Source organism: Lissotriton vulgaris, chromosome 3_2, assembly GCF_964263255.1.
Source record: "Lissotriton vulgaris chromosome 3_2, aLisVul1.2, whole genome shotgun sequence".
In the NCBI taxonomy this organism is placed as follows: domain Eukaryota; kingdom Metazoa; phylum Chordata; class Amphibia; order Caudata; family Salamandridae; genus Lissotriton; species Lissotriton vulgaris.
Window position 1 is genome coordinate 10,409,293 of NC_141690.1, and position 12,614 is coordinate 10,421,906.

The following is a 12,614-nucleotide window of genomic DNA, read 5'->3' on the forward strand; positions in this document are numbered from 1 at the left end:
CAAAACCTCCTACTTGAAGTGGAGTAATGGCATCTGTACTAATACTAGGCTTTAAACCCACATTGTTTTTGATTTGATTTGATATTACACATTCAGGCACGGGGAGATTAAGTGATTTAATAAATGTTGTTCTCACAAAACAGTGAGAGTTGATCCGCAGTTTCAAGTAGCTAGCTACAGAGTGACTAACTAGTCTGTCCCACCCACTCCGTTCGTCGTCATCAAAGGAGGCTAAAGGTGAAACCTAAATCTTCCCCAGATGCGCGAGGAGGTGGGGTGCAGCCGCCCTCACCACGGCGCTGTAAGGCTTCCCCTGCCTCGACGTCACGGGCTGGGCAGAGTCGTTCTGCCAGCCAGGGAGCTTCCCAGTCCCCCGGGGACTCTGCAGCCGCCGCGCTCCGCCCCCGGCTCCACCCTTCCGGCGTGTGCCAGCAGCCTCGGCCCGCGCCCCCATTCATCCCTGCAGGCCGGCTGACGTGGGCAGAGGCCGGGCCTGGCTGCAGTGCTCGCCCTCATTCCTCGGCTCCTGCGCCCGGGGCTCTGGTGTGTCTGCGGAGGGGGCCGGGCGCCGCCTCCAGCAGGGGAGGGACGGACGGACGGGGTCCATCATAAGAGGCGCTGCGGGAGCCAGCGCTCTCCCCTCCGCACAGACTCCGGCCGCAGATCTGCAGCATCATCATCACTGCCTGCGCGCGCCCCGCACCCCCGAGGTGAGACCGTCCCGGCTCTGCTGCTCTTCGCTTCCTTCATCTCTGGGGGTTTGTTTCTTTATCAGAGGGCGGAGCGGGTGTGATAACGGCGTGCCATTCACGGGAAGCCAGGAAGTGTGTTTGAGTGGGACGCATGCTTCCGTTTGGGATGGATTTGAGGTGCTATTCATTAGATTTTCCTGATGCCCAGACTTGGTAGCTTGAATTTGAAGGTTTTGACGCTGGAGATGCACGGTGGTTATCAGTAGCTCGTATTCATTCCATTCTTCCAGGTGTCCCAAGAATCCCCCTTGTAGTGCCATAGCCATAAAAGTATTTTATATGGCTGGCTCACTGTATTAAAATAGCCTACGTTTATGTGCTTAAATATAGAGCGGTAACGTGCTCGAATCTAAAACTGCTCTTTTAACGTGTTTCTTTTGGGAGTAGTGCTGGCATGATCTTCTTCGGTCTGCGTTGTAGCAAATCCTCTTTACCCCTGCCTGCCCCAGTCGCTCTGCCCCGGTTCGAGACACGTCGAGTACCTTTTCAAGAAACATGCATCTAACATCATCACAGTGCGTTAGTCTTTTCGAGTGACTCCGTGCCCGTTCAGCCCACAAAGGGTTCTTTTATTCCCAGGGAATACGGGTCTTTTGTAACTGATGCCAGGTGAGCCTACAAGAGGCGGGGATGTTTCCTAGGGAGCTGACAGTCACATAGCTCCATTTCACTGGAAGGTTCAGACGCCATGACAGTGCTAGAAAAGAATTGCAGAAGTGCTGATACCTTGTACCATAGAACCTGCTTGTTTCTGAGAAGGGCCGGTACTCTCCCTCTGAGAAAGTCTAAGAATTTCAATGCGGACAATAGCGGTCCACAGGCTAGAAGGGTTACACCACAATTCTAACACACAGGGGGCGGAATCATGGTTCTTGATATCAATTATCCATCCGAGTGAGGTTTGACGCTTTTTGGACCACAAGCTAACTATTTAAAAGACATAAATGTTTCTTCCAGGGTGGAAGTTTGAATCAGTCAGCGGGGGCCTTGAGGGTGGCTTAGATCGAGAGAGCTTCAGGTGAGACGAATACACTTTGAGACGCTAAGTGTGAGCGCTGGAGTACTGTACATCTAGTTATTTCATTCTTAAACACCGATGGGGCATCATTTATTGTTTTTAACCTCTTGACTTAGCATGTCTGGACCTTAAGCACAGAGTGGCAGAATGCCTAACAAGAACCTGACAAAGTTATAAGTCAACAACAACAAATATATAATAAGAACAGGAGTTTAAGTCTCTAGAAAGATATTAGTGTCTTTGTGGTGTAACTAGAGAAAGACCCGATTTAATAGGGGAGATAGGGATGTGTATGGTATGTATACAATTGTATCATGCACGGCAGCGTTTACTCAAAGACCCTGCTGAATCTATCATTTGACCGGGGTTTAACTCTTTCCAGGCACAATCAACCATCCGTGTGCATGCACAAACTTTTCAGTTGTAGTGTCTTTCTGGTGTTTGACACACAATCTGCAGCTGCCTCTGTAAAAATGTATGAGGGAAGAACTGAGTCTGCTGGGGCATAGTTCTGGTAATTAGGGTTTACCGAGTTCCAAATCGGGCCACATGCCCACTTTACTACTGCTTTGTTTTTTATTTTCCAACTAAATGTTTATTCTTGTAGAAGCTACTTTATCTGGTCACATAAACCCCCATACTTCACAATTAAATTAGTGTATCCGTTGTAAAGAATCCTCACATTCTGTATACAAGTCTATCCAGGTTTTTTTAACAGCAAAATCGCAAACCTCTACAGCAACTGTCCAAACGGACCAAACAGCAGATTACTCCTTGCTAACCTACCCACCACCAAACAAGACAGTCACCTGACCAAATGGACAAACCCTTATCAGAAATGACACTGCGTCATTCATGCGGTTCATCCACATGGGGGGGGCCCCAACAGATCCATGCCCCCATCGCATCTTCAGCCTGGGAATAGCAACACCCTGACGCACATCATCAACACCTTAATCACTTAATCATGTCAGTTTCTTTCCTGGATGAATTGAAACTTGCAGGAATCAAAGCCCTTGTCAAGTGGCCCACAGCACCCGAATCAACTGAGCAACGTCTGACCCATCCCCCTGCTTCCTTATCCAGCCAAAGTAATTGCAAAGGCAACAAGCAACTCACAAATCACCTCAAGCTCCACCATTTTCTAGGCAACACTCCAATCAGGATTCAGAAAAAACATAGCTCAGAAACAGAACTCATTGCTGCCACCACTGACATTCAAATTATCCTGGACCGAGGAGAAACATTGGCCCTCACCCTGCTCGAAATCAATGCGGCCTTCAGCACTGTCTCCCATAGCGCCCTCATCAGAAGAATCCTTGAGATTGGCATACAACGATGTGCTTTAGATGGATCTGTTCCTTCCTCACATTAATAACCCAACGGGCCAGACTACCCCCCTTTACATCGGACACCAAGAAATTGATATGCGCAGTCCCACAGGAATTTTTCCTCAGCCTCATCCATGTCAATATATACATGACACCGCTCACCAATCTTATCCGATCACAAGAAATCACTTCCTCTGCTATGCTGATGACAACCAACTCATCCTCTCCCTGACAGACAAAGCAACCACTGCCAGAACCACCTCCACCAACTGCACGACCATGGTAGTAGACTGGATGCGAAACAATTGCTGGCAGCTCATCTTTGACAAGACAGAAGTACTGGAAACATACCTCCCCCTGGAACTCCACTTAGTGGCAGTTAGAGCTAGGACCCACACCCACAGACCAGGCAAGAAATCGAAGGATAATCCTAGACAACCAGCTCAACATGAGGGCGCAACTCAACGCATTGTGCACCTCCTGTTTCCACATCCTATGCATGCTGCAAAAAATCTTCTTAAAAAATGGTTGCTTTATAACACCAGATGGACTGTCATGCAAGCACTCCTCGCCAGTAGGCTGGACTACAGCAATACTCTCTTCGCCAGAATCTCCAAACAACTCCTACACAGACCATACAGAACACCGCTACAAGACTCGTATTCGTGCTCTCATGCCACACCCACATCACTCAACACATCTGGAACCTTCACTGGCTCCCCATTCAGAAGTGCAGCCAATTCCAACTTCTCTGGCACACATACAAAGACCTACACAACACAGGGCCCGAATACCTGAACAGCCGCGTACACCTTCAACACCTCACCAGACACCTATACCATGCCTCACTTGCAAACATTCTTTGCTTCCTCAAAAGCAAAACTGGCGGTCACTCATTCTCCTACATCTCAACCAAGACATCGAACAACCTCCCTCAACACATCAGAGCCTCCTCCTTGCTTCTTAGGTTCCACCAGAAGCTGAAGACTTGGATTTTTGCATAAGCACCTTGGGGACCACACACCTGCCCTATGCTTTGATACCCTCTTGGGTGCTTAGTGCACTATACAAATCAATATAACATTTTTGCAAACAGTCCGATTACAATACAAAATCAAATTGCATGTTAAATCATCACAGGGTATCTCATATAGTGTCCTCGATTGTTTGCTGCTGTTTAGAAGTGGTACCTGGACTCTTATTAGTCCAGAGAAGGTAGCTATTAGGTGTACTATATCCCCAGTATATAAATATAAACATGACTATTTTCTAAAGAAAAATGTAGAAAGGTAAATGAGCATACTCTCTCATTTTGAGCCATCATTTTTCTTTAGATTCTTTTTAAATAGCAACTCTTTTCATTATTGCACTGCTTGTAACTTTATTGATGTTACCATTCCCAGATAGCTTGTTCTGTATTATCGCATATAGGTAAATTATTATTGTGAGCCTTTGCGTTCGAGGGAGTCTATTTTCAAATCTTTTGCAGCAGAGTTTATTTAACAGCAGTTACAGGTCGCATACATCTTATTTGGCTCACAAAGCTGTCGTATGATCCAATAGATAAGGAGATGTATGTTGATGATGAAATCCATCAGACCCATTTAGAAGCCAGTTTCTTGGTTGCAAAATTACAAAGCAGACCTAGTCTCTGGCGCTGATGTTACCCTGCCCATTACTCCTTTGAGCCCATCCTCGGTCTTTTTGAGGATCTACTGAGTTTGCATCCATCTCTCTTGCTGGAAGGCATTGTCTTCAGTGTGACAGTTCCTGTGAAAATCTCCTGTGATACAACTGACAATTCTGATCTCCTAAACTTATGCAATAAAAACACTTGCACTGATATATTTTTGCTTGGTCTCAAGATGACATTTGAGCACTACATAAAACACTCTCCTCCTTTGTTCTAATCAGCTGGATATATTAAATGTTTGTCCGATTTCCTCCCGCCCATATCTATTGCATGTCTGCATGTTTAAACCTATGCTTCTTTACTCTCAGAAGTCTTATTCCGACCTTTAACGAGCTTCCTATGTTTCTTCTATACTTTAGCCAATCCATCTACATCTTCCTGGAGCTTTACTCCATTATGATTTATACCGAGGTCACAGTGGACCCTTTTTAAAGTTACAGGTTAAATCCTTCCTTATGTTTTCTCTCTCTCTGCTGGCAAACAGTGAAGTCTTGCATGGAACTTGGCTTAAATGAATCTTACTTGCTGCTTCTATGATCCCTCCTGGATGAGTCAGTTAATTGCGTGTTTGATTTAATACACTCCAGGGTATTAACTCTGTAGGCCTTAGTTTAATTTGTGAAGAACAATACCTTGCCTTGGATCCTGGCCACGTCTTTGATCAAAGCACTGCAAATGGCAGATCCTTGGCCCAATGACATTAGTAGCACTCCACTGATCATGCGCTGTACACGATAACATAGATTCTCCAGTACGCTTTGCCTCTTGTCACCTATTTAGTTCATAGAGATGTTTTCCCTTTGCAGAAGTTCTTTTGTCTGGATGCAGTATTAGTTTCTGTATCTCAGAGAATCGTTGTGTTTTTAATATCAACCAGTTTACACCAAAATCTTCCTATTGTGATGGCTTTCGCTCATCAAACGAAAAAATCCAACCAAGCCGTAACATAGTAAGCACAATCCCGAGTGGTTCATATTAATGTAATTGAAAGTGTTAAATGTTTCTGTAATTAATTTGTACCTCTCACATATTCATTAATGGCAGGCATTTAAGTAATTTGTTTTCATATCCAACATTTAAAGACATTTCTTATATATAGGGCAGTAAAGGTGTAAGACACCATTGAGGCTGTTTGAGAGATTTATTAAGTGATGTAACGAGATGATCTGTCTTACTATGTTCATATAACTGGTAAGGGATGTGGGTCTTTTTGAATCTTTGTTGACATTACAGAGCCACCAGTGGTCATTTCCCCCTTCGGAGAAGACGAAGGGAAGTATCAGGCTTCGCAGGCTATTTTATGGTAATCTGTACAGGTCTGCCATATCTTCAGTTTCATAGTGGAACTTCACCCACACCCAGTAATTAAGGGCCTGATTACAAATTTAGGTGTTATACCTCTGGGTACGATATTCATCGGGTCTGAAAATGGCACCCATTACATTGTTCTTGGGATTCTCATGCAGAGTTTGGTATTTAACACACCAAAATGCACATGATACAGTAAACCTCTTATACTTTTATCCTGTTAAATTTTGTCAGATCTGACCTGCCGAAATTTAATAAAAGTTGAGATATGTAACATATTTGATAATTATTAGATGAGCTAAATGATGCTCAACTTGTGATTGCCTTATGGAAAGAACATAACTTCAATGTAGACCTGACAAAACTTAAATAACAATGCTAGGGTCTAAATGTTGCTCAAATCTAGGTGTGCACTCAAATTGAACATGTTGATGGCTAGGATTCGATCTTAACCTGAATGCTCAGCCTAAAGGTTGTTTTTGCCCAGAGTCTAGTATGATTTTGCAGATCGCTGCTTTTACTGTAGTGTCCCCTTGTTGGTTTATATCCTGGAGTGTTGGCCCATTATGTTCGTGCCATACTATTTAGGTTGTGGGAGCGCCTTCCAGAGTTAATGATGCTTACTTTGACGCGGTCATCCATTTTATCATAGTTTCTGACAAAAGCCGGGTCAAATTATGGGAATGGCCTGCTACTAGATTGCAAATACCTACTTTGGCAGGTAGGGTCAGCAAAGTTTGATTCTTATCTCATGATTATTTTACTTTTATATTGGACTTCTGATGCAACTGATTTTTGTTTAGGGCCAAATTCTGAATTTAAATTGATGACCTAACACTTTGCTTCATACATGGGATACTTGATGTGCTTAGGTTAATTTAATGAGTCTCATGTGTACCTCATGTGTGCCTTAGGGTAATGGGAACTTTTCATGAGCCAGTGTAAAAAAAAAACATCCTTTGTTTAGATACCAATCTATTCCTGGAGGCCTAGATCAACAGGGATCTATTTTTAAGATTCTTTGTTTTCCTTATCTATTCCCTTAGAATGACTGTCACTATAATTTAATTTTACTAGATTATGGGAGGCCATAGAATTGTGGGGCACCTGTCTAGCCTTCTGTTTGGTGTGCTAATTGAACAGAGCAAAATACATAAGCCCTTATAAGTGCTGATACTTTGGCCTATACCTAACTACCTCTTGCCCTACAGCTTGCCTCTACATTTCATTTTTTTAGGAAGGATCTAAAAGCTTCTTTCTCACCTTTCTCCAGTCCACAAGCCAAACCCCATCAATAAGTAGCCCCATGGATGCCTACTTTTCCGTCACACTCTTGCTGGCCCCACCCTGTATGTGTCTTTCCTTCACTCTTTTATGTATACCCTTACTTACTAAATCACTCTGCTGGCAATCTGTGTCCATGTATGCCTGGCTCATGCCCCTGCTACATGTACAGTGCTCCACTGGTCCCCCGGGCTAGGTGCGACCTGCACATCTACAGCAGAAATAACTTTGCTGCAGTGCCTTCAATAGGTCTTGGATGCTGTAGCTCTCCCAGTCTCCAGGAATTGCCACGGAAACCATATCCCACAGTCCATTGTTACAAGACGAGCCTCGAGGAGAGTTTAATGAAGTGTCTAGCCCATCATGATCATTACAGCCACAGACTAGAATTTGTTGTCACGATATTAGCATTAATATTCATCCGCAATCAATCTGCAGCTTCCATCGTTAGTGTTTTCATGTTCTTCTACTTGTGCGGATAAGCAGAAGTTTTAGTCTTCTCTGTCAGAGCTCCAGTCCTGTGGCAATTGGAATAAGGTCCTTACCACTTGAGCATGCTGTATTTCGGAAAGGTTTGTTAACCTAACTTTACGGCTATTTCCATAAGTTCCCTCCTCTACACTTTGCTTTTTCTCGGTAGTGCTGGGAAGCCCTTGGGCAGCCACACGCTCTATAAATCACTGAAACAGCTAGCACTGCTAATTTGATATTGCGATATCCTAATGTCTTACTTAGCATGTACTTTGACTATTGTGTATTGTTGTACTTTCTGACAGAAAAAAACAGAACTGAGTCTTGAGCGTCACAAAACCCCAGTGGTACAACTCTGACCCCTAAATTGTTGAAGGGTTTTGGGGGTACCTCACCACCATCCTCTTAATTTAGTAGGATTTACTACGGTATTCCACTCTACACAGCTCTTTTGTCCAGAGCTTTCATCACTACATTTTGTCACAGGCAGATGTTGGAGGCAAATATTTAATAATGAGGAGCTCTGCATTTTTCTTATTCAGCTGGTAGCAGGGATTTAGAGCAGCGGGATTCAGTAGTGCCACTTAACAGGTAGCGTTGTCACCTAAAAGTGTCTCACCAATGTTCACCAGTATCACAGACCGTTTTCGCCCAGTTTGGAGCTGTCCGTGTCAGGTAGTTGTGTCACCTATTTATAGAAGGTAATGAAATTCCAAACTTGACTAACACCAAATAAGTTTCATATTATGGTGAATGTCTGAGCATTTTTCTTTTGCTATAGAAACTTTTGTCACCCGCAAGGTATTTTTCTGGTGCATTTTACAAACAAGAATTTAAGTAGCTCAAATATATGTTCGGGTCTTATCAGTTGCTTTCTGTGAGATTTTCCAAAATCGTTCAGCGTAATTTTGCATGCCGTGTGTGGACTTTATCTTTAAATTGGTGCCTTTCTCTCTCAGGTGATTTGGATTCCTCACGTTGGCATCTTTGTGACTGGGTTGTTATATTGTCATCAGAAATGTAATAACGTTTTCCTGTTTCCCTTGCCAGACTAACTGATCATGTTTGAAATTAAGAAGATCTGCTGTATTGGCGCAGGCTACGTTGGCGGGCCAACGTGTAGTGTTATTGCACAGATGTGTCCAGGGATAAAGGTGACAGTTGTGGACGTGAATGAAGCCAGAATCAATGCCTGGAACTCCGATACACTTCCTATTTATGAGGTAAGATTGTCCCCGGTCAGGCATCCACATTGATTAAGAGTTTTATAACAGTTTAATATGTTTTGCATAATTATCAGTTTATTGAACATTATACCTACCTTAAAGAACATTATTAATTGATAACACAGCCTTACACATGGTTATGATTGTCCGTCGGTAGGAATATTTGCCCAACCTGAATTTTCCATTGGATTTGGAGGGTTGCATTTGCAAACTAGTCGTACATCTTAAGCAAAATGTAAGTAAAATGGCCGTCAGACGTGCCGAATAAGGGTCTAGTGACGGGTATGACCAGCAAATCCATCAGGAAAGGCCTCCATTTCCAATGGAAGCCTAATTGTCAAGGAGGCGGCCATCTTACATCCGGGTCTGACATCTGGTGAGGCAGGCAAGAGGCAACAGGAGAGGAAGGAGAGGTGTTGAACCTTCACAGCTGTTATCTAGCCTGCCCTGTCATTTATTTAGAAGAAGGGCTCTGGGAGCAGGATAGAGTGTGGGAGCAGTGTAGACGTGTATCATCTAAACATTGCAAACGACATTGGCCTAAGCATTGTTAAAACCGTACCAATTCTGGCCTCAGAAAAGTATTGTTAGACAGGCCACCTTCACGATCTTTCAGTCCTCCTCTCATTTGTAATGTTGAAACCATCAATGAACAAGCCGACCAGCTGATGGGAACGTCTATGCCCTAGGCAACCCGCATTTAAGTTAACAGGAATGTATGGAATTTGGTAATTAAAGGCTACTAAACGTGTATTTTCAAAAACTATCGGAGTCCATTGGGGTCGGCTTGGAAAAGTCACCCTACTTCCTGCTGGAATGATGGGCTGCTTCCTAAAATGTTTGCAGCTAGGGCGCTATATTAATGAACGCACATAATGCACCGTTTAAAACACTTTTGGGGGAAATAAACGAAAATGGAGCAAATGGTAACGTTTACCCATAATATTTAAATGCATCAGTGTTTTAAATGTTGGATGGCCTGTTTCTTTGTTTTGGAAACTTAAAGCATTCCCCAAGTACACATGCAAAGACAACACCTAGAAAAAAAGTTCTTAAGGGGAAACATAAGGACACAAAGTGTTTTGGTTTTATATTGCCAAATTGCATACAGGAAACACGTTCACATAGTGGTATGGTTGGGTCGTTTTTACCCCTCCCCATTATTAGAATGTTATTAAAGTACACGTGCAAAAAAAACTAAAAACTTTGAAGGGCTTGCTTATCTTTTTGTGGTGGATAGAAAATGGTTGGAACTTGAGCAATCTTATTCTGATGAAAATATAAAATAAGCCATTTGATATGAATCATTCTAAATGAAACTACCCTAACCAAAGATGTAAGCGCAAATATGAGATTGATATGAGATGGATGTCAACAACTGTGCAAATACTTCAAAATTCTACAGGCTTTTTAGCGAATACACCATCATTTAAAGAAAAGTAAGTCTACAACCTGCGTGCGAGATAAATAGGTGGAAAGACGGAGCCCAGCCACACTCTTGAAATCTTGTTTAGTTATTGCTGGGACAGAGTTTACAGATATGTACTCCTTGACCGCTGTTAAAGAAGTTAATACAGTAAAACGTCACTGATGCATCACTGCAAAGCCACTTGGTCTCTGCCATATTTGGTCAGGAATATGTTATCGAAGCTAAGGGTTATATGCCAGGTGTTCACGCTACATTAATATTTCATAGCGGGCTCGGATACAATTTCAAAAGGTCTGCCAATTTACCTACTGATGATTTACAATTTAAGTAAGGTTGTAGAGGCAAACTCATATTTGTAACTTTATTGATTTCCTTTGCATCCCATTCCACATAGGCCTCCTGGGCTATTTTATTTTACTGGCACAAGTTATTTTTTAGGTTCCTCCCGTAGGCATGGTAGGCCGTTGTGCATTAAGATGCGTTGAACGAGGGTCTATCGTTTCAAAGTGTAGCTAATAGCGGAGGTTTGTTGGATTGATATGGTTTTATTCTTTGCTGTCTGCTTTGACCTAGAGCGATACAAAAGGGGATGATGGACGGAGGTCCTAGGATGCTTGATTCCGGTCCAGGAAAGACATGGCTTGGCAGTTCGGGCTGGACTGTTCCCATGAGGCAGCAGTGCATAATGTGTCTATTTCTAAGCCTTTTGACTCCCGGTCATTAACGGTTCTTAAAATGAATAGCCCTGAACCCCCATTTAAAGGTTGGGCAATGAACATAGCGCCGTGATATCCCTAGAGATGAGTGTTGCGCTCTACAAATACCGCAAATAAATAAATAAATAAATTCTGTTTAGACCCTATCCTATAGATTCATCAAGCATCCATTCTGCGATTCCTTATTAGCAAAAAATAAGGATTTGCTAATAAGGAATAGCAAAAGGCAATGCATGAAGAACTCGCTTAAATAGCGATTTCTCAACATTCCTTAATTGCGACTCGCAAATTGCGAGTCGCAATTAAGGAATACCTCCCCATTCTTTCCTATGGGCCTAGCGGCCCATAGGAATGAATGGGAAGACATTCTCAATTTGCGATTCTCAATTTGAGAATCGCAAATTGAGATTACAATTTCAAGGGTGGCAGGGTGTCAAAAGGACACCCTGTTGCACCCCTGAAATCTGCATATGGGTACGTCTTGCACACACACATGCCATAAGGGCATGTTTGTGTGTAAAATGGAACTTTGAAAAATGCACTTTAGTGCCTTTTTCAAAGTTTTTGCAAATTACCCTGAAGTTCAACTTCATGGTAATTTGCTCCACCTATTAGCGAAATCGCTATTTTCTTTACTTTAATGCATTGTATTGAAGGAATCTCAATTTGAGATTCCTTAAATGCAATTGCAATTTAAGTAATCGCAATTTTATGATTTCTTAAATTGCGATTTTACATTTGGGATGATGCATCTCAAATGCAAAAATACCGGTCGCAAAGGGGCAGATTCTGAGAATCTGCCCGTTTGCGACCGGTTTTTAGCTTGATGCATCTATGCCTAAGCCACATGTTAATATTTGAGAGGTGACTGCATGTTGGCCTTTAGTAAAATGTCAAAGCTGAAAAGGGCTTGAGTACTGGCGCTTAGGGCGAAGTCATAGAATGTATGATGAGGGCTACGATGGGTGAGCCTCAACTGCAGCATTATGTTCTACGCCTGAAGCAGGACAGTGAAGTTGAAATGATGGTAGAGGCTGCAGTTTCTGCCTGGCAGTTCCACAAGTGAGAGTGGAGAGGGACTTGTGAGGGCAACAGTGGGCACCACCTTAGCATGGCGAGGCATGTAAATAACAAAGATTTCTGCTAGAGTTAAAAAGGATTGACAAAAGTGCCTGCTACCTTGCCACACCTTAGTAAAAAGCACATAAGAACAAAGCACGAGTAGACTTAACCACTCCAAAAAAAGACAGCAGCCAGCAAACCAAGCCAAAGGAGCCATGCAGCCACACCCTGCATACACATTTATAGGAGATTATCCTTTAGTTCTAGGTTTGAAGGAAATGTTTCAAAGGATGAATGTAAATACCTCCTAATTGAATGAAAATA

General features: G+C 42.9%; 1 protein-coding gene across 1 annotated transcript in view; it reads left to right on the forward strand.

Moving 5' to 3' along the window:
- Nucleotides 1-241: 241 nt before the first annotated feature.
- UGDH (UDP-glucose 6-dehydrogenase) overlaps nucleotides 242-12,614 on the forward strand; it is an 89,084-nt gene continuing 76,711 nt past the window's right edge. Inside the window, exons 1-2 of the mRNA XM_086963965.1 lie at nucleotides 242-710; nucleotides 8,908-9,080. Coding sequence (XP_086820091.1) covers nucleotides 8,919-9,080 — 162 coding nt within the window. The 5' untranslated portion in view covers nucleotides 242-710; nucleotides 8,908-8,918. The remainder of the gene's footprint in view (nucleotides 711-8,907; nucleotides 9,081-12,614) is intronic.